This window comes from Cyanistes caeruleus, chromosome 36 (assembly GCF_971803275.1).
Source record: "Cyanistes caeruleus chromosome 36, bCyaCae1.hap1.1, whole genome shotgun sequence".
Taxonomy (NCBI): Eukaryota; Metazoa; Chordata; class Aves; order Passeriformes; family Paridae; genus Cyanistes; species Cyanistes caeruleus.
In genome coordinates, this window is record NC_141737.1 from 479,065 (window position 1) to 500,735 (window position 21,671).

General features: G+C 56.7%; 1 protein-coding gene across 1 annotated transcript; it reads left to right on the plus strand.

Moving 5' to 3' along the window:
• Positions 1-1,150: 1,150 nt before the first annotated feature.
• On the plus strand, positions 1,151-21,407 carry LOC147647536 (palmitoyl thioesterase CPT1C-like). Its single transcript, XM_086871691.1, has 18 exons — positions 1,151-1,883; positions 4,243-4,364; positions 5,469-5,637; positions 7,233-7,334; positions 8,806-8,943; positions 9,561-9,638; positions 11,367-11,474; positions 12,467-12,551; positions 13,391-13,577; positions 14,135-14,359; positions 16,549-16,654; positions 17,935-18,051; positions 18,128-18,286; positions 18,534-18,665; positions 19,175-19,327; positions 19,735-19,836; positions 20,167-20,259; positions 21,282-21,407. The coding sequence occupies exons 1-18, from the start codon at positions 1,668-1,670 to the stop codon at positions 21,354-21,356; spliced, it is 2,367 nt and encodes a 788-aa protein (XP_086727817.1). The 5' UTR covers positions 1,151-1,667; the 3' UTR covers positions 21,357-21,407.
• The last annotated feature ends 264 nt before the right edge of the window (positions 21,408-21,671 follow it).

The window sequence follows — 21,671 nt, forward strand, 5'->3', positions numbered from 1 at the left end:
CCCGGTGGATTTTGGGGTTCCCCGATGGATTTTGGGGTCCCCAATGGATTTTAGGGCCTGAATTCCCTTTTCTCCCGCAGGATTTTGGGGTCCCCGGTGGATTTTGGGGTTCCCGATGGATTTTGGGGTTCCCCGATGGATTTTGGGGGGGTCCCCTGATGGATTTTGGGGTTCCCCAATGGATTTTAGGGCCTGAATTCCGTTTTCCCCGCAGGATTTGGGGGTTCCCTGATGGATTTTGGGGTTCCCCAATGGATTTTAGGGCCTGAATTCCCTTTTCTCCCGCAGGATTTTGGGGTTCCCTGATGGATTTTGGGGTTCCCGATGGATTTTGGGGTTCCCCGATGGATTTTGGGGGGGTTCCCCGATGGATTTTGGGGTTCCCCAATGGATTTTAGGGCCTGAATTCCCTTTTCTCCCGCAGGATTTTGGGGTTCCCTGATGGATTTTGGGGTTCCCTGATGGATTTTGGGGCAGGATTTTGGGATTCCCGGTGGATTTTAGGGCCTGAATTCCGTTTTCCCCGCAGGATTTTGGGGTTCCCCGATGGATTTTGGGGATCCTGATGGATTTGGGGGGAGGAATTTGGGGTTCCCCGATGGATTTTAGGGCCTGAATTCCCTTTTCTCCCGCAGGATTTTGGGGTTCCCGCAGGATTTTGGGGTTCCCTGATGGATTTTGGGGCAGGATTTTGGGGTTCCCTGATGGATTTTGGGGTTCCCGATGGATTTTGGGGTTCCCCAATGGATTTTAGGGCCTGAATTCCCTTTTCTCCCGCAGGATTTTGGGGTTCCCGCAGGATTTTGGGGTTCCCTGATGGATTTTAGGGCCTGAATTCCCTTTTCTCCTGCAGGATTTTGGGGTTCCCTGATGGATTTTGGGGTTCCCTGATGGATTTTAGGGCAGGATTTTGGGGTTCCCTGATGGATTTGGGGGTCCCTGATGGATTTTGGGGGGGTCCCCAATGGATTTTAGGGCCTGAATTCCGTTTTCCCCGCAGGATTTTGGGGTTCCCTGATGGATTTTGGGGTCCCCGGTGGATTTTAGGGCCTGAATTCCCTTTTCTCCTGCAGGATTTTGGGGTTCCCTGATGGATTTTGGGGTTCCTGATGGATTGGGGGGGAGGATTTTGGGGTTCCCTGATGGATTTTGGGGTTCTCGGTGGATTTTGGGGTTCCCTGATGGATTTTGGGGTTCCCCGATGGATTTTGGGGGGGTTCCCAATGGATTTGGGCCCTGAATTCTGTTTTTCCCTGCAGGATTTTGGGATTCCCCGATGGATTTTGGGGTTCCCCAATGGATTTTAGGGCCTGAATTCCCTTTTCTCCCGCAGGATTTTGGGGTCCCCGATGGATTTTGGGGTCCCCTGATGGATTTTGGGGTCCCCTGATGGATTTTGGGGTTCCCGATGGATTTTAGGGCCTGAATTCCCTTTTCTCCCGCAGGATTTTGGGGTCCCCTGATGGATTTTGGGGTCCCCGATGGATTTTGGGGTTCCCGATGGATTTTGGGGGGGTTCCCTGATGGATTTTGGGGTCCCCAATGGATTTTAGGGCCTGAATTCCCTTTTCTCCCGCAGGATTTTGGGGTTCCCGCAGGATTTTGGGGTTCCCTGATGGATTTTGGGGCAGGATTTGGGGGTTCCCTGATGGATTTTGGGGTTCCCGATGGATTTTGGGGTTCCCCGATGGATTTTAGGGCCTGAATTCCCGTTTCTCCCGCAGGATTTTGGGGTCCCCCCCCCGATGGCGGAGGCGGCCGTGGTGGGAATTTTTGGGGGGTCCCTGGGGGCTCCAGGGGGGCCCCCCCCGGGCCCGGGGCCGCTGGAACATCTGGCCCGGGGAGTGCTGAGCACGGCGGGACGGCGGCTGCGCAGAGTCGGGGTACGGGCACCCCCAAAACCGCGGGGGGACCCCCAAAACCGCGGGGGGACCCCGAAATCGGGGAGAGGGACCCCGAAAATGGGGAGAGAAACCCCGAAATTGGGGAGGGGGAGACTGAAAATGGGGTTTGGGACCCCGAAAATGGGGAGGGGGAGATGGAAAATGGGTTTGGGACCCCCAAAAATGGGGAGAGGGACCCCAAAAATGGGGAGGGGGAGACTGAAAATGGGTTTGGGACCCCCAAAAATGGGTTTGGGAGCCCCAAAAATGGGGAGGGGGAGACCAAAAATGGGGTTTGGGAGCCCCGAAATTGGGGAGGGGGAGATGGAAATGGAGAGGGGACCCCAAAAATGGGGAGGGGATCCCCAAAAATGGGGAGGGGGAGACCAAAAATGGGGAGAGGGACCCCAAAAATGGGGAGAGGGAGATGGAAAATGGGGAGGGGGACCCCAAAAATGGGGAGGGGACCCCTGAAAATGGGGAGGGGATCCCCAAAAATGGGTTTGGGACCCCTGAAAATGGGGAGGGGATCCCCAAAAATGGGGAGGGGACCCCTGAAAATGGGGAGGGGATCCCCAAAAATGGGTTTGGGACCCCTGAAAATGGGGAGGGGATCCCCAAAAATGGGGTTTGGGAGCCCCGAAATTGGGGAGGGGGAGATGGAAATGGAGAGGGGACCCCAAAAATGGGGAGGGGATCCCCAAAAATGGGGAGGGGGAGACCAAAAATGGGGAGAGGGACCCCAAAAATGGGGAGAGGGAGATGGAAAATGGGGAGGGGGACCCCAAAAATGGGTTTGGGACCCCTGAAATGGGGAGAGTGACCATGAAATTGGGGAGGGGACCCCAAAAATGGGGAGGGGGAGACTGAAAATGGGTTTGGGACCCCCAAAAATGGGGAGGGGGAGCCCAAAAATGGGGAGAGGGACCCCGAAATTGGGGAGAGGGAGATGAAAATGGGGAGGGGACCCCCGAAATTGGGGAGGGGACCCCCGAAAATGGATTTGGGACCCCCAAAAATGGGGAGGGGGAGATGGAAAATGGGGAGGGGGACCCCAAAAATGGGGAGGGGACCCCAAAAATGGGGAGGGGGAGACTGAAAATGGGTTTGGGACCCCCAAAAATGGGGAGTGGGAGACCAAAAATGGGGAGAGGGACCCCGAAATTGGGGAGGGGGACCCCCGAAAATGGGTTTGGGACCCCCAAAAATGGGGAGGGGGAGACTGAAAATGGGGAGGGGGACCCCAAAAATGGGGAGGGGACCCCAAAAATGGGGAGGGGGAGACTGAAAATGGGTTTGGGACCCCCGAAAATGGGGAGTGGGACCCCCAAAATTGGGTAGGGGGAGACCAAAAATGGGGAGGGGACCCCCGAAATTGGGGAGGGGGAGATGGAAAATGGGGAGGGGACCCCAAAAATGGGTTTGGGACCCCCGAAAATGGGCTTGGGACCCCAAAAATGGGGAAAGGGAGATGGAAAATGGGGAGGGGACCCCTGAAAATGGGGAGGGGGAGACTGAAAATGGGTTCAGGACCCTCAAAAACAGGGAGGTGACCCCAAAAATGGCTTTGGGACCCCCGAAATTGGGGAGGGGGAGATGAAAAATGGGGTTTGGGACCCCCAAAAATGGGGAGAGGACCCCAAAAATGGGTTTGGGACCCCCGAATATGGGGAGGGGACCCCGAAATTGGGGAGGGGGAGCCCAAAATTGGGGTCCCGGGTTTGGTTTTGGGGGTCCCGGGCTGGATTTTGGGGTGAATTTTGGGGATTTTGGGGTTTTTTGGGGCGGATTTTGGGGGTTTTGGGGTGGATTTTGGGGTGGATTTTGGGGTTTTTGGGGTTTTTGGGGTGGATTTTGGGGTGAATTTTGGGGATTTGGGGGGTTCCGGGGTGGATTTGGGTTTTTTGGGGCGGATTTTGGGGTTTTTGGGGCGGAATTTGGGGTTTTTGGGGCGGAATTTGGGGTTTTTGGGGTGGATTTTGATGTTTTTTGAGGCTGATTTTGAGGTTTTTTGGGGTTTTTGGAGGGGTTTTTGGGGTGCCGGGGTGGATTTTGGGGTGGATTTTGGGGTTTTTGGAGCGGATTTTGGGGTTTTTGGGGCGGATTTTGGGGTGAATTTTGGGGATTTTGGGGTTTTTGGGGCGGATTTTGGGGTTTTTGGGGTGGATTTGGGGGTTTTTTGGGGTTTTTGGGGTGGATTTTGGGGTTTTTGGGGTGCCGAGATGAGTTTTTGGGGTCCTGGGCTGGATTTTGGGGTGGATTTGGGGGTTTTTGGGGTGGATTTGGGGGTTTTTTGGGGTTTTTGGGGTGGATTTTGGTGTTTTTTGGGGTGCCGAGATGAGTTTTTGGGGTCCCCCAGACCCACCCCGCAGGACCCCGGAGCTGGCTGTTTTTGGGGGGGGCCCTGGGGGTCTGCGAGGCCGCGGGACTCGACCCCTCCCTGGGGCTGGTGGGGGCCATCGGCAGGGGGCTGCCCCAAAGGTAAGGGGACCCCAAAACCCGGGGGGGACCCCAAAACCCGGGGGGGGGACCCCAAAATCCCAGGGGGGGCCAAAATCCGGGAGGGGACCCCAAAACCCGGGGGGGACCCCAAAATCTGGGGGACCCCAAAATCCCAGGGGGACCCAAAACCCGGGGACCCCAAAATCCGGGGGGGCCAAAATCCGGGGGACCCCAAAATCCCGGGGGGGACCCCAAAACCTGGGGGGGTCCCAAAACCAGGGGGGACCCCAAAACCCGGGGGGGACCCCAAAATCCCAGGGGGACCCAAAAATCCGGGGGGGCCCAAAATCGGGGGGGCCCAAAATCCTGGGGGGGGGTCTCAAAAATCTGGGGGGGCCCAAAATCCGGGGGGACCCTAAAATCCTGGGGGGGGGGGGCCCGAAATCCAGGGGGGCCCCAGGAATTTGGGGAGGGGTCCCTGAGTTTGTGGGGAGGGGAGAAAAGGGGAGGGAACCCAAATTTGGGGGGGATTTTGGGGGTCCCGGGGGCGATTTTGGGGGTCCCAGGTGTGATTTTGGGGTTTTTGGGGTTCCCGGGTGTGATTCTGGGGGTTCCAGTTGGGATTTTGGGGTTTTTGGGGTTCCCGGGTGTGATTTTTGGGGTTTTTGGGGTTCCCGGGTGTGATTCGGGGTCCCCGGGTGTGATTTTGGGGTCCCCGGGTGTGATTTTGGGGTTTTTGGGGTTCCCGGGTGTGATTTTTGGGGTTTTTGGGGTTCCCAGGTGTGATTTTGGGGTTCCCAGGTGTGATTTTGGGGTCCCCGGGTGTGATTTTGGGTTTTTTGGGGTTCCTGGGTGTGATTTTGGGGTTCCCGGGGTGGTTTTTGGGGTTCCCGGGTGTGATTTTTGGGGTTTTTGGGGTTCCCGGGTGGTTTTTGGGGTTCCTGGGTGTGTTTTTGGGGTTTTTGGGGTTCCCGGGTGTGATTTTGGGGTTCCCAGGTGTGATTTTGGGGTTCCCGGGTGTGATTTGTGGGGTTTTTGGGGTTCCCGGGTGTGATTTTTGGGGTTTTTGGGGTTCCTGGTGTGGTTTTTGGGGTTCCCGGCTGTGTTTTTGGGGTTCCCGGTGTGATTCGGGGTCCCTGGCAGCCCCCTGTTGCCGGGGGGGCTGCGGGGGCCGCTGGCTCTGCTGCTCTTCTCCTCGGGGCTGTGGCTGCTGCTGGGGCTGACGCTGCGCCTGGGGCTGCGCCTGCTGCTGCGCCTGGGGGGCTCCGGGGGGGCCCTGGGCCGCCCGGGACCCCCCCCCCGACTCTGGCTGGTACGGGGGGGGGTTTGGGGGGGCTGGGGAGGGGGTTTGGGGGAGATTTGGGGGGTCCTGGGGGGGTCCTGGGGGGGATTTGGGGGGGTCCTGGATGGGATTTGGGGGGTTTTGGGGGGCTCCGGGGGGGCCCTGGGCCGGCCGGGACCCCCCCCCCCCGACTCTGGCTGGTACGGGGGGGGATTTGGGGGGGCTGGGGAGGGGGTTTGGGGGAGGTTTGGGGGGGTCCTGGAGGGGTTTAAGGGGGATTTGGGGGGGATTTGGGGGGTCCTGGAGGGGTTTGGGGGGGATTTGGGGGGGTCCTGGAGGGGTTTGGGGGGGATTTGGGGGGGTCCTGGGGGGGTCCTGGGGGGGATTTGGGGGGGTCCTGGAGGGGTTTGGGGGGGATTTGGGGGGGTCCTGGAGGGGTTTAAGGTGGATTTGGGGGGGATTTGGGGGGTCCTGGAGGGGTTTTGGGGGGTCCTGGGGGGCTCCGGGGGGGCCCTGGGCCGGCCGGGACCCCCCCCCCGGCTCTGGCTGGTACGGGGGGGGTTTGGGGGGTCCTGGGGGGGTCCTGGGGGGAATTTGGGGGGGGTCTTGGAGGGGTTTTGGGGGGATTTGGGGGAGATTTTGGGTTCATTTTGAGGCAGTTTTGGGGTTGTTTTGGGGTTGATTCTGGGTGATTTTGGGTAAGTTCTGAGTTAATTTTGCGTTAATTCTGGGCTCATTCTGGGCTGATTCCGGGTTAATTTTGGGCTGATTTTGGGGTGATTTTGGGGTGATTCCGGGTTAATTCCGGGTTAATTTTGGGGTTAATTTTGAGTTAATTTTGGGGTTCATTCCGGGCTGTTTTTGGGCTGATTCCGGGCTGGTTTTGGGGTTCATTCCGGGCTGTTTTTGGGGTGATTTTGGGCTGTTTTTGGGCTGATTCGGGGTTGATTTTGGGGTTAATTTTGGGTTCATTCCGGGCTGTTTTGGGTTCATTCCGGGCTGTTTTTGGGGTTCATTCCGGGCTGTTTTTGGGGTTCATTCCGGGCTGTTTTTGGGGTTCATTCCGGGCTGGTTTTGGGGTTCATTCCGTGTTGATTTTGGGGTTGATTTTGGGGTGACTCCGGGCTGTTTTGGGGTTCATTCCGTGTTGATTTTGGGGTGACTCTGGGCTGTTTTGGGGTTCATTCCGTGTTGATTTTGGGGTGACTCCGGGCTGTTTTGGGGTTCATTCCGTGTTGATTTTGGGGTGATTCCGGGCTGTTTTTGGGTTCATTCCGGGTTGATTTTGGGGTGATTCCGGGCTGTTTTGGGGTGATTCCGGGTTGATTTTGGGGTTCATTCCGGGTTAATTTTGGGGTTCATTCCGTGTTGATTTTGGGGTGACTCCGGGCTGTTTTGGGGTGATTCCGGGCTGTTTTGGGGTGATTCCGGGTTGATTTTGGGGTGATTCCGGGCTGTTTTTGGGTTCATTCCGGGTTGATTTTGGGGTGACTCCGGGCTGTTTTGGGGTGATTCCGGGCTGTTTTGGGGTTCATTCCGTGTTGATTTTGGGGTGACTCCGGGCTGTTTTGGGGTCCATTCCCTGTTGATTTTGGGGTGATTCCGGCTGTTTCCGGGCTCCCCAGGCCCTGGTCCGGATGTTCGCCGGGCGCCGCCCGGGGCTCCGCAGCCTCCAGGGGGCGCTGCCCGCGCTGCCCCTCCCCCCCCTGAGCGACACCGTCCGGCAGGTGCGGGGGGAGGGGCGGGGGGAGGGGCGGGGGTCCCAGGGGGGGTTTGGGGGTCCCAGGTGGGGTTTGGGGGTCCCAGGGGGGGTTTGGGGGTCCCCAGGTGGGGTTTGGGGAGTCCCAGGGTGGATTTTGGGGGTCCCAGGTGTATTTTGGGGGCCCCAGGTGGGGTTTGGGGGTCCCCGGTGTAATTTTGGGGGTCCCAGGTGGGGTTTGGGGGTCCCAGGTGGGGTTTGGGGGTCCCAGGGGGGGTTTGGGGTCCCCAGGTGGGGTTTGGGGGTCCCCAGGTGGGGTTTGGGGGTCCCAGGTGGGGTTTGGGGAGTCCCAGGGTGGATTTTGGGGGTCCCAGGTGTATTTTGGGGTCCCCAGGTGGGGTTTGGGGTCCCCAGGTGGGGTTTGGGGGTCCCAGGTGGGGTTTGGGGGTCCCCAGGTGGGGTTTGGGGGTCCCAGGGTGGATTTTGGGGGTCCCAGGTGGGGTTTGGGGGTCCCCAGGTGGGTTTGGGGGGTCCCAGGGGGGTTTGGGGGGTCCCAGGTGGGGTTTGGGGGTCCCAGGTGGATTTTTGGGGGTCCCAGGGGGGGTTTGGGGGTCCCCAGGTGGGGTTTGGGGGTCCCAGGTGTATTTTGGGGGTCCCAGGTGGGGTTTGGGGTTCCCCAGGTGTATTTTGGGGGTCCCAGGTGGGGTTTGGGGGTCCCCAGGTGAGTTTTTGGGGGTCCCAGGTGTATTTTGGGGTCCCCAGGTGTATTTCGGGGGTCCCAGGTGTATTTCGGGGGTCCCAGGTGTATTTTGGGGGGTCCCAGGTGTGTTTTTGGGGGTCCCAGGTGTATTTTCGGGGTTCCCAGGTGTATTTCGGGGGTCCCAGGTGTATTTTGGAGGTCCCAGGTGTATTTTCGGGGTCCCAGGTGTAATTTTGGGGTTCCCAGGTGTATTTCGGGGGTCCCAGGTGTATTTCGGGGTTCCCAGGTGTGTTTTTGGGGGTCCCAGGTGGGTTTTTGGGGGTCCCAGGGTGGATTTTGGGGGTCCCAGGTGTATTTTGGGGGTCCCAGGTGGGGTTTGGGGGTCCCAGGTGTATTTTGGGGGGTCCCAGGTGTATTTGGGGGGTCCCAGGTGTATTTTCGGGGGTCCCAGGTGGATTTTCGGGGGTCCCAGGTGGATTTTCGGGGGTCCCAGGTGAGTTTTTGGGGGTCCCAGGTGTATTTCGGGGGTCCCAGGTGTGTTTCAGGGGTCCCCAGGTGCATTTTGGGGGTCCCAGGTGTGTTTTTGGGGGTCCCAGGTGGGGTTTGGGGGTCCCAGGTGTGTTTCAGGGGTCCCAGGTGTATTTTTGGGGGTCCCAGGTGTATTTCGGGGTTCCCAGGTGTATTTCGGGGGTCCCAGGTGAGTTTTTGGGGGTCCCAGGTGTATTTTCGGGGGTCCCAGGTGTATTTTTGGGGGTCCCAGGTGAGTTTTTGGGGGTCCCCGCCCCCTGTGTCCCCCCAGGCCGTGGAGTCGCTGCAGTCCCTGGATCGGGGGGGGGAGGGGCAGGGGCTCCCCCCCCTCGCCCGGAGCTTTTTGGGGGGTCCCGGCCCCCAACTGCAGCGGTGGCTGCGCCTGCGGGGCTGGGCCCTGCCCTGCTACGTGAGGGGGACTGGGGGGTCCTGGGGGGTCTGGGGGGGGATTGGGGGGTCCTGGGAGGGTCCTGGGGGGGATTGGGTGGGATTTGGGGGGTCCTGCGGGGGATTGGGGGGGTCTGGGGGGGTCCTGGGGGGGTCTGGGGGGTGATTTGGGGGATCCTGGGTAGGATTTGGGGGGTCCTGGGGGGGATTGAGGGGATCCTCGGGGGGATTGGGGGGGTCTGGGGGGGATTTGGGGGGATTTGGGGGGGAATTGGGGGGTCCTGGGGGGGACCTGGGGAGGATTTGGGGGGTCCTGGGGGGGAATTGGGGGGTCCTGGGGGGTCTGGGGGGGTCCTGGGGGGGAATTGGGGGGGTCCTGGGGGGTCTGGGGGGGATTTGGGGGGATTTGGGGGGGTCCTGGGGGGGATTTGGGGGCCTCTGGGGGGTCCTGGGGGGATTTGGGGGGTCCTGGGGGGGATTTTGGGCTTTCTGGGTGGGTTTGAGGGGCTTTTGGGGTGTTTCGGGGGGGATTTTGGGGTGTTTCGGGGGTTTTGGTGTTTTTGGGGTGTTTTTGGTGTTTTTGGTGTTTTCGGGGTGTCCCGGGTGGGTTTCGGGGTCCCCAATCCCGTTTCCCCCCAGCTGAGCGAGCTTTGGGAGGAGCAGCTGCATTTGGGGGCTCGGGGACCCCTCCCCAGCACGGGCAGTTATTACCTCATGGTGAGACCCCCGAATTGGGGACCCCAAAAAAATCCCCCAAATTGGGGACCCCAAAAAAACCCAGAATTTGGGGAACCCCAAAAAAAACCCCCAAATTTGGGGAACCCCAAAAATCCGGGACCTCCCCCCCAAAAAATCCTGAAAATTCCAGGAATTTCACCCCAAATTTGGGGAACCCCAAAAAAAAACCCGAATTGGGGAACCCCAAAAAAAACCCCCAAATTTGGGGAACCCCAAAAAAAACCCCAAATTTGGGGAACCCCAAAAAAAAAACCCGAATTGGGGAACCCCAAAAAAACCCCAAATTTGGGAAACCCCAAAAAAAAAAACCCAAATTGGGGAACCCCAAAAAAAAAACCCAAATTTGGGGAACCCCAAAAAAACCCAAAATTGGGGAACCCCCCAAAAAAAAACCCCAAAATTGGGGAACCCCCAAAAAAAACCCAAAATTGGGGAACCCCCCAAAAAAAAACCCCAAATTGGGAACCCCCAAAAAAACCCAAAATTGGGGAACCCCCCAAAAAAAAACCCCAAATTGGGGACCCCCCAAAAAAAACCCAGAATTGGGGAACCCCAAAAAAACCCCCAAGTTTGGGAACCCCAAAAAAAAAACCCGAATTTGGGGGACCCCAAAAAAACCCAGAATTGGGGGGACCCCAAAAAAACCCAGAATTTGGGGACCCCAAAAAAAAAACCCAGAATTGGGGGACCCCAAAAAAAACCCCCAAATTTGGGGACCCCAAAAAAACCCCAAATTGGGGACCCCCAAAAAAACCCAGAATTGGGGAACCCCAAAAAAACCCAGAATTTGGGGAACCCCAAAAATCCGGGACCTCCCCCCAAAAAAATCCTGAAAACTCCAGGAATTTCACCCCAAATTTGGGGTTTTTGGGGGGTCCCGAGGGGCTGAACCCCCCAAATTTGGGATCTGAATTTTGGGGTCCCCCCAGGACTTTTTGGGGTCCCTTCCCCCCAAGTTTTAGGGATTTTGGGGCAGATTTTGGGGTTTTAGCCCCAGAAAATTCAGAATTTTGGGGTTTTACTCCTCCAAAATTTGGGATTTTGGGGTTTTTGGGGGGTCCCGAGGGTCTGAACCCCCCAAATTTTGGGATCTGAATTTTGGGGTCCCCCAGGACCTTTTGGGGTCCCTTCCCCCCAAATTTTAGGGATTTTGGGGCGGATTTTGGGGTTTTATTCCCCCAAAATTCAGGATTTTGGGGTTATTGGGGAGTCCCGAGGGTCTGAACCCCCCAAATTTTGGGGTTTTGATTTTTGGGGTCCCTTCCCCCCAAATTTTAGGGTTTTTGGGGCAGATTTTGGGGTTTAATCCTCCTAAAATTCGGGATTTTGGGATTTTTACCCCAGAAAATTGAAGATTTTGGGGTTTTAGGCTCACAAAATTCAGGATTTTGGGGTTTTAGCCCCAGAAAATTCGGGATTTTGGGGTTTTGCTCCTCCAAAATTCAGGATTTTGGGGTTTTAGCCCCAGAAACTTGAGGATTTTGGGGTTTTAACCCCAGAAAATTCGGGATTTTGGGGTTTTAGCCCCAGAAAATTCAGGATTTTGGGGTTTTAACCCCAGAAAATTCGGGATTTTGGGGTTTTAACCCCAGAAAATTCGGGATTTTGGGTTTTTAGCCCCAGAAAATTTGGGATTTTGGGGTTTTTTGGGGGTCCCGAGGGTCTGAACCCCCCAAATTTTGGGATCTGAATTTTGGGGTCCCCCAGGACCTCCTGGGGCCGCCGCCCACGCGGGTCCCGGCCGCTCGCGCCGCCAACGTCGCCTTCGGCTTCCTGCGCTTCCGGAGCCGCGTGCGCGCGGGGAGCCTGCCCCCGGTGAGCCCGGATCGGGGCAAAAACGGGGAGTTTGGGGAAAAAATGGGTTAAAAACGGGGAGTTTGGGGAAAAACGGGGGGAAAACGGGGAGTTTGGGTAAAAAACGGGGAGTTTGGGGAAAAACAGGGAGAAAATGGGGAGTTTGGGTAAAAAACGGGGAGTTTGGGTAAAAACGGGGGGGAAATGGGGAGTTTGGGTTAAAAACAGGGAGTTTGGGCAAAAAACGGGGTGAAAAACGGGGAGTTTGGGCAAAAAGGGGTGAAAAACGGGGAGTTTGGGTAAAAACGGGGAATTTGGGTAAAAAGGGGTCAAAAACGGGGAGTTTGGGTAAAAAATGGGGAGTTTGGGTAAAAAATGGGGGGAAAACGGGGAGTTTGGGTAAAAAACGGGGAATTTGGGGTTAAAAACGGGTTAAAAACAGGGAATTGGGGCAAAAATGGGGAATTCGGGCAAAAACGGGTGAAAAACGGGGAATTTGGGCAAAAAATGGGTTAAAAATGGGGAATTCGGGCAAAAACGGGATAAAAACGGGGAGTTTGGGTAAAAAACGGGTGAAAAACGGGGAATTGGGGTTAAAAATGGGTGGAAAATGGGGATTTTGGGTTAAAAACGGGTGAAAAACGGGGAGTTTGGGTAAAAAACCAGTTAAAAATGGGGAGTTTGGGTAAAAAACGGGGAGTTTGGGTAAAAATGGGTTAAAAATGGGGAGTTTGGGTAAAAAACGGGGAGTTTGGGGTTGAAAACGGCTTAAAAATGGGGAATTTGGGTTAAAAACGGGATAAAAACGGGGAATTTGGGCAAAAATGGGGAATTCGGGGTTAAAAATGGGGAATTTGGGTTAAAAAAGGAATTTTGGGGCAGGTTTAGGGGTTTTAAAGGGAATTTTGTGCTGATTTTGGGTTGATTTTGGGCTGTTTTGTGCTGATTTTGGGCTGTTTTGGGCTGATTTTGGGCTGTTTTGGGCTGATTTTGGGCTGTTTTGGGGTGCCCAGGTGCTGTTCCGGGGGTCCCTCCCCACGTGCTCGGCTCAGTACGAGCGGCTCTTCGACACCACGCGGCTCCCGGGGGAGCACCGGGGTACGGACCCCAAAAACCCCCAAAAAACCCCCAAAAACCCCCAAAAACCCCCAAAAACCCCCCAAAACCCCCCAAAAAACCCCAAAAAACCCCAAAAAACCCCAAAAACCCTCAAAAACCACACAAAATCCCCCAAAACCCCCCCAAAAAACCCCAAAAACCCCCAAAACCCCCCAAAATCCAAAAAAACTCCCCAAAAAACCCCAAAATCCCCAAATTCCCCCAAAATCCTCCCCTGAGCCCACCCCAGACCCCCAGAGCTGCCCCCAAACCCCCCAGGACCCCCAAAATCCCACCCTGGAGCCCCAAAACCCCCCCAGATCCCCCCAAATCTTTCTGGGGATCCCCAAATTCCCCCTGGGACCCCCAGATCCCCCCAAATTTCACCTGAGACCCCCAAATTCTCCCCAAATTTCACCTGAGACCCCCCCAAACTCCACCTGAGACCCCCAAATTCCCCCAAATTTCACCTGGGACCCCCAAATCCCCCCCAAATCCCCCCCAGGGACCCCCAAATCCCCCCTGAGACCCCCAAATTCCCCCAAATCCCCCCCCGGGACCCCCAATCCCTCCTGGACCCCCCAAATCTCCCCCAAATCCCCCCCCAGGGACCCCCAGTTCCCCCCTGGGACCCCCCAACCCCCCCCAGGGACCCCCAAATCCCTCCCCAAACCCCCCCAAATCCCCCCCAGGGACCCCCAAATCCCTCCTGGACCCCCCAAATCTCCCCCAAATCCCCCCCAGGGACCCCCAGTTCCCCCCTGGGACCCCCCAACCCCCCCCCAGGGACCCCTCCCGGATTTGGGGGGGCTCCCCCTGACCTGCCCCTCCCCCCCCAGACCGGCTGCGGCATTTTGGGGGGGGGTCTCACCTGGCCGTGCTGTGGGGGGGGCGCCTCTTCCGGGTCCCCCTCAGCCCCGCCCCGAGCCCCCCCCAGCTCCAGGGACTCTTCCAGAAGGTTCTGGAACAAATCCCGGAGCCGGGAGCGCCCCCGGAGAGCCCCGGGGTGCTGACGGGAGGGGACAGGTGAGGGGAGGGGGCTGGGGGGGATTGGGGGGGATTGGGGGGATTTGGGGGGTCCTGAGGGGATTTGGGGGGGATTTGGGGGGGATTTGGGGGGATTTAGGGGGATTTGGGGGGGATTTGGGGGGGGATTGGGGGGATTTGGGGGGGCTTGGGGGGGATTTTGAGGAGATTTGGGGGGATTTGGGGGGATTTTTTGGGGGGTTTGAGGAGGATTTGGGGAGGATTTGGGTGATTTTGAGGAGATTTGGGGGGATTTTGAGGGGTTATGGGGAGGATTTGGGGGAATTTGGGGGGGTTTGGGGGGGATGGGGGGATTTTGAGGAGATTTGGGGGGATTTGGGGGGCTTGGGGGGAATTTGGGGGGGGCTTGGGGGGATTTTGAGGGGATTTTGGGGTATTTGGGGATGTTTTGGGGTATTTTGGGGCGTTTTGGGGTGTTTTTAGGGTATTTGGGGGTATTTTGGGGTGTTTTTGGGGTATTTTGGGGTGGTTTTGGGGTATTTTTGGGGCGTTTTTGGGTGTTTTCGGGTCCCTGATGAGGTTTTGGGGCCCCCCAGGGCGGCCTGGGCGCGGGCGCGGGCGCTGCTGCGGGCGGGGGGGGGTCCCAGCGCGGCCGCCCTGGGGGTCCTCGAGGACGCCGCCTTCGTCATCGCCTTCGACCCCTCCCCCCACGGGGACCCCCCCAAAAACGGGGACCCCCCCCCCGAGGAGCGAGACCCCCCCCGGGACGGGGACCTGGACCTGGAGGCCAAGGCGCTGCTGATGGGACCCCCCCACAACCGGTCAGAGACCCCCAAAATCACCCCAAAATCACCCCAAATCACCCAGAATCACCCCAAAATCACCCCAAATCACCCCAAAATCACCCCAAAATCACCCAAAATCACCCCAAAATCCCCCCAAATCACCCAAAATCACCCAAAATCACCCCAAAATCACCCAAAATCACCCAAAATCACCCAAAATCACCCAGAATCACCCAAAATCACCCCAAAATCCCCCAAAATCACCCAGAATCACCCAAAATCACCCCAAAATCACCCCAAAATCACCCAAAATCACCCAAAATTACCCCAAAATCACCCAAAATCACCCAAAATCACCCAGAATCACCCCAAAATCACCCAAAATCACCCAGAATCACCCCAAAATCACCCAAAATCACCCAGAATCACCCCAAAATCACCCAAAATCACCCAGAATCACCCCAAAATCACCCAAAATCACCCAAAATCACCCAAAATCACCCAAAATCACCCAAAATCACCCCAAAATCACCCCAAATCATCCCAAAATCACCCCAAAATCACCCCAAAATCCCCCCAAAACCCGACCCAGGAGCCCCAGGAGGGATTTTGGGGGGGCTCCAGTGAAATTTTGAGGGTCCCGGGGGAGTTTGGGGGGGTCCGGGTTGGATTTTGGGGAGTTTTGGGGAGTTTTGGGGAGTTTTGGGGAGTTTTGGGGAGTTTTGGGTGGTGTGGGATATTTTGGGGGTGCTGGGTGTATTTTGGGGGTTCCCAGGGTGGATTTTGGGGAGTTTTGGGGAGTTTTGGGGAGTTTCGGGTGGTGTGGGATATTTTGGGGGTGCTGGGTGTATTTTGGGGGTTCCTGGGGTGGGTTTTGGGGAGTTTTGGGGGGTTTGGGGATATTTTGGGTGGTGGGGGGTGTTTTGGGGGGTGCTGGGTGTATTTTGGGGTTCCAGGGTGGGATTTTGGGGAGTTTTGGGGAGTTTTGGGGAGTTTTGGGGAGTTTTGGGGGGTTTGGGGATATTTTGGGTGCTGGGTGTATTTTGGGGGTGCTGGGTGTGTTTTGGGGGTTCCAGGGTGGATTTTGGGGAGTTTTGGGGGGTTTGGGGATATTTTGGGTGGTGTGGGATATTTTGGGGGTGCTGGGTGTATTTTGGGGGTTCCAGGGTGGATTTTGGGGAGTTTTGGGGAGTTTTGGGGAGTTTTGGGGAGTTTCGGGTGGTGTGGGATGTTTTGGGGGGTGCTGGGTGTATTTTGGGGGTTCCCAGGGTGGATTTTGGGGATTTTTGGGGAGTTTTGGGGAGTTTTGGGAGGTGTGGGATATTTTGGGGGGTGCTGGGTGTATTTTGGGGGTTCCCAGGGTGGATTTTGGGGAGTTTTGGGGAGTTTTGGGTGGTGGGGGATATTTTGGGGGTGCTGGATGTGTTTTGGGGGTTCCCAGGGTGGATTTTGGGGAGTTTTGGGGGGTTTGGGGGGTTTTGGGGGGTTTGGGGATGTTTTGGGGGCGCTGGGTGTGTTTTGGGGGTTCCCAGGGTGGATTTTGGGGAGTTTTGGGGAGTTTTGGGGAGTTTTGGGGAGTTTTGGGGGGTGCTGGGTGTGTTTTGGGGGTTCCCAGGGTGGATTTCGGGGAGTTTTGGGGGATTTTGGGGATATTTTGGGTGGTGTGGGATATTTTGGGGGTGCTGGGTGTATTTTGGGGGTTCCAGGGTGGATTTTGGGGATTTTTGGGGAGTTTTGGGGAGTTTTGGGAGGTGTGGGATATTTTGGGGGGTGCTGGGTGTATTTTGGGGGTTCCCAGGGTGGATTTTGGGGAGTTTTGGGGAGTTTTGGGTGGTGGGGGATATTTTGGGGGTGCTGGATGTGTTTTGGGGGTTCCCAGGGTGGATTTTGGGGAGTTTTGGGGAGTTTTGGGGGGTTTGGGGATGTTTTGGGGGCGCTGGGTGTGTTTTGGGGGTTCCCAGGGTGGATTTTGGGGAGTTTTGGGGAGTTTTGGGGAGTTTTGGGGAGTTTTGGGGGGTGCTGGGTGTGTTTTGGGGGTTCCCAGGGTGGATTTCGGGGAGTTTTGGGGGGTTTGGGGATATTTTGGGGGTGCTGGGTGTGTTTTGGGGGTTCCGGGGTGGATTTTGGGGAGTTTTGGGGAGTTTCGGGTGGTGTGGGATATTTTGTGGGCGCTGGGTGTATTTTAGGGTTCCAGGGTGGATTTTGGGGAGTTTTGTGCCCCCCAGGTGGTTCGACAAGTCGCTGACGTTGGTGGTGTTCCCCTCGGGGCGCGTCGGGCTCAGCGTGGAGCACTCGTGGGGAGACCCCCCCGTGGCCGGGCACCTCTGGGAGGTACCCCAAAAACAGCCCAAAAGCAGCCTGAATACACCCAAAAATACACCCCGAAATCCCCAGGAATGCACCCCAAAATCCCCAGAAATACACCCCAAAAATAAACCCAAAATTCCCCAGAAATACACCCCAAAATACACCCAAAAATACCCCAAAAATACACCCCAAAATCCCTAAAAATACACCCAAAAATACACCCCGAAATCCCCAGGAATGCACCCCAAAATCCCCAGAAATACACCCCAAAATACACCCAAAAATCCCCAGAAATACACCCAAAAATACCCCAAAAATACACCCCAAAATCCCCAAAAATACACCCCAAAATTTTCAAAAATACACCCCAAAATCCCTAAAAATACACCCCAAAATCCCCAGAAATACAGCCAAAAATTCCCAGAAATACACCCAAAAATCCCCAGAACTACACCCCAAAAACTCCAGAAATACAACCCCCAAATCCCCAGAAATACACCCCAAAATACACCCAAAATTCCCTGAAATACACCCCAAAAATACACCCAAAAATTCCCAAAAATACACCCAAAAATACCCCAAATCACCCAGAAAATGAACCCCAAAATACCAGAAATCAGCCAGAAAATACTCTCAAAAACACCCCAAAATCAGCCTGAATCCACCCAAAAATACACCCCAAAAATCTCCAGAAATACACCCAAAAATACCCCAAATCACCCAGTAAATACAGCCGAAATTAACCCAAATTCCTCCAAAAATACACCCCAAAATTAACCTGAAATCACCCAGAAAATACCCCCCAAAATACCCCCAAAATCAGCCAGAAAATACACTCCAAAATACCCGAAATCACCCAAAAGACACACCCGAAAAAGACCCGAAATCACCCTGAAAATACACCCAAAAATAAAAAATAAATACCCCCCAAAAGTGCCCCCAAAACAACCAAAATTTGGGAATGTGAGGGGAAAAAGAGCGGGAAACGTGAGGGGAGAAAAGGGCGGGAAACGTGAGGGGAGAAAAGAGCGGGAATCGTGAGGGGAGAAAAGGGCGGGAAAACGTGAGGGGAGAAAAGAGCGGGAAACGTGAGGGGAAAAAGAGCGGGAAAACGTGAGGGGAGAAAAGAGCGGGAAACATGAGGGGAAAAAAGAGCGGGAAAACGTGAGGGGGGAAAACGGCGGGAAACGTGAGGGAGAAACGGGTGAAATTTTGGACGGGATTTTGGGATATTGGGGAGGGGTCAGGGAGGGGGGAATTGGGGAGGGTCCCCAATTTTGGGACCCCCAATTTGCCCCCCACAGTTCGCGCTGGCCCTGGACCGGTCCCTGGGCTACGACGAGTCCGGGAGCTGCCTCGGGCAGGGCCAGGGCCGGGCCCCGGAGCCCCCTCAGGAGCTGCACTGGGAGCTCCCCCCGCAGGTACTGGGAGCACTGGGAGGGACCGGGAGAGGGTTTTGGGGCTATTTTGGGGTATTTTAGGGATGTTTTCGGGCAGGTTTCGGGGGTGCTGCCCCAGGCCCGGGAGCAGTTCCAGGCCATGGCTGAGGGGCTCCAGCTCCACGTGGTGTCGGTCGAGTGTCCCCCGGGACCCCCCGAGACCCCTGAGAACGCCCAGGAGCTGCTGGCGCTGGCGCTGGAGCTGGCGCTGGTCAGGGTGAGCCCCCGGGAACCCCCGAGATTCACCCCAAAACTCCATTTTAGAGACCCAAAAATCACAAAATTTCCCCCAAATCCCCTCAGGAGCGCGGCCCTGCCCTCACGAGCCCATCCCGACGCGCCTTTTCCTCAAGGGCTCCAAACTCCACAAACCACCCCCCATATCCAACTGAGACCCCCCTAAACTCCATCCCAGAGACCCCAAAATCCTCCAGATTCCCAAAATTTCCCCCAAATCCCCTCAGGAGCGCGGCCCGGCCCTCACCTACGAGCCCATCCCGACGCGCCTTTTCCTCGAGGGCCGCGCCGACGGCGCCCGCGGCGTGGGGCGCCCCCTGCTGGAGCTGGAGCACGCCCTGCGGGACCCCCAAACCCCTGTGAGGAACCCCAAAAATGGGGCTGGGGACCCCAAAAATGGGACCGGGAACCCCAAAAATGGGATTGGGGAGACAAAAATGGGATTGGGGACCCCAAAAATGGGGCTGGGGAGACAAAACTGGGACTGGGGACCCCAAAAATGGGGCTGGGGACCCCAAAAATGGGACCGGGAACCCCAAAAATGGGGCTGGGGAGACAAAAATGGGGCTGGGGGATGTTGAGGGGTCACTGGGGGAGGGGGTCTTTGATTTGGGGGAGTCACTGAGGGGAAAAGGGCGGGAAACGTGAGGGGAGAAAAGAGCGGGAAACGTGAGGGGAGAAAAGGGCGGGAAAACGTGAGGGGAGAAAAGGGCAGGGCAATTTTTGGGAAGGGGCGGGGCAGTTTTGGGAAGGGGCGGGGCAGTTTTGGGAAGGGGCGGGGCAGTTTTGGGAAGGGGCGGGGCAGTTTTGGGAAGGGGCGGGGCAGTTCGGGTCAGGGGGCGGAGCCTCACCCGCAGGCCCCTCCCAGCCCGGGCGCCGCCGGGCGCTGTTGGAGGCGGCGCTGGCGCAGGCGCGGGGGCGGCGCCGGGCGGCCATGATGGGGGCGGGGCTAGAGCGGCACCTGCAGGCGCTGGCGGCCGTGGCCAATCAGATGCGGCTCCGCCCACCTTTCCTCACAGAGGTGGGTGGGGCTGAGGGGGCGTGGTTTCTGCTGAAAAGGGGCGGGGCTTGGCCGGGATTCACCATATAAGGAGGCGGGTGGAGCTCGAGGGTGGGGACTGGGCTAAGAAAGGGCGGGGTTCAAACAAAAAGGGGTGGGGCTTAATGTTTGTCATATAAGGAGGTGGGTGGAGCTTGGGGGTGGAGCATGACTGAAATTGCCTTATAAGGATGTGGGTGGAGCTTGGGGGTGGAGCTTATCTAAGAATTGCCTTATAAGGAGGTGGGTGGGGCTAAGGTGGAAATGTCATTTTCCTTATATGGTCAATGGGGTGTGGCCAATGAAGGGCGTGGCCTAAAGCGAGTCACAGTGACTGGTTGGCACAGTGCTTGTGGGTGTGGTCTCATTTGCATATCCCCTCCCCTTAGGTGCTGGGGCAGCCCTGGGCTCTGGCCTTTAGCCCCGCCCCCCGGCCACACCCTCCTCTGCTGCCCCACCCCCTGCGGCCTGCGGGGGGGGGCTTCAACCCGGTGGGTACTGGGGGGGGACTGGGGGGGACTGGGGGTTACTGGTTGTCACTGGGAGGTCACTGGGGGGTCACTGGGGGGTCACTAAGGGGTCACTGGGGGGTCACTGGGGGGTCACTGGGGGGTCACTGGGAGGTCACTGGGGGGTCACTGGGAGGTCACTGGGGGGTCACTGGGAGGTCACTGGGAGGTCACTGGGGGGTCACTGGGAGGTCACTGGGAGGTCACTGGGGGGTCACTGGGAGGTCACTGGGGGGTCATTGGTTGTCCCTGGTCGTCACTGGTCGTTACTGGTCGTTACTGGTATTTACTGGTGGTTCCTGGTGCCCCCAGCCCCACCAGGACGGTTACGGCGTTTCCTTCGTGGGGGGAGGGGACGGCCCCGCCCTGGTGCACATCTCGTGCCGGGAGAGCTCCCCCAAAACCGTGAGTGCCCAAAAACACACAAAATCACCCCAAAACACCCCAAAATCACCCCAAAACACTCCAAAATCAGCCCAAAACACCCCAAAATCACCCCAAAACACCTAAAAACCACCCAAAATCACCCCAAAACACCCCAAATAACCTCGAAACACCCCAAAATCACCCCGAAACACCCAAAATAACCCCAAAATAACCCAAAAACACCCAAAATAACCCAAAATCACCCCAAAATACCCAAAATCACCCTGAAACACCCCAAAAAGACCCCAAAACACCCCAAAATCACCCCAAAATAACCCAAAAAACACCCAAAATAACCCAAAAATCACCCCAAAACACCCAAAATAACCCAAAAATCACCCCAAAACACCCAAAATAACCCAAAATAACCCCAAAACACCCAAAATCACCTGAAATAATGCAAAAAACACCCAAAAAGCACCCGAAACAAACCTAAAACCTCCAAAATCACCCCGAAGCACCCAAAATAACCCCCTAAAAAAACCCAAAATCTCCAAAAAACCCCCTTCAAAATCCCCAATCCCCCCCCCAAAATTCAAAAAAAAAAATCCCAAAAATCCCCCAAAAATCCCAAACCCCCCCAAATATCCCAAAAATCCTCAATTTCCCCCCCAAAAAAATCCCCAAAAAATTCCAAAAATGCCCCCAAAATCCCAAATCCCCCCAAATAGCCCAAAAATCCTCAATTTCCCCCCCAAAAAAATCCCCAAAAAAATCCCAAAAACCTCAAAAAATCCAGAAAACCCAAAAAAATCCCAAATATCCCCCCAAAAATTCCAAAAATCCCCCAAAAATCCCAACCCCCCCCAAATATCCCAAAAATCCTCAATTTCCCCCCCAAAAAAATCCCCCAAAAAATCCCAAAAACACCAAAAAATCAAAAAAAAATCCCCCAAAAATCCCAAAATCCCAAAAAACCCCCCAAAAATCCCAAGTCCCCCCCCAAACCCCCCCGGCCGGGGGTCCCGGGGTCCCCCCTGAGGCCGCCCCTCCCCCCCCAGGACCCCCGGCTGTTCTCGCAGAGGCTCCGGGAGGCGCTGGGGAAACTGAGGCAGCTGCAGGGGGGGGAGGGGTGAGGGGGGCACCGGCCCCTCCCCCCCCCAATAAAAGAGCTGAGAGAGACCCTCCCCCCACTCCTTGGTGTACTGGGAGTTACTGGGAGGGACTGGGAGGGGAATGGGGGGGATTGGGGGGGAACTGGGGGTTACTGGGATGGAACTGGCAGGGACTGGCAGGGACTGGGAGGGACTGGGAGGGACTGGGATGGACTGGGGGGTACTGGGAGTTACTGGGAGGGGACTGGGGGGGAACTGGGAGGGACTGGGGGGGAACTGGGAGGGACTGGGAGGAACTGAGGGGTCACTGGGAGGGATGGGGGGACACTGGGAGGG

What these genes read in the sequence shown, in the direction of transcription:
- LOC147647536 (XM_086871691.1), top strand. Translation starts at nt 1,668, where the DNA reads ATGGATTTTGGGGTTCCCCGATGGATTTTAGGGCCTGAATTCCCGTTT. An exon ending in TGGCCGGGCACCTCTGGGAG is followed by an intron (nt 16,655 to 17,934) that starts GTACCCCAAAAA and finishes TGCCCCCCACAG; the next exon opens with TTCGCGCTGGCCCTGGACCG. An exon ending in GGGAGAGCTCCCCCAAAACC is followed by an intron (nt 20,260 to 21,281) that starts GTGAGTGCCCAA and finishes CTCCCCCCCCAG; the next exon opens with GACCCCCGGCTGTTCTCGCA.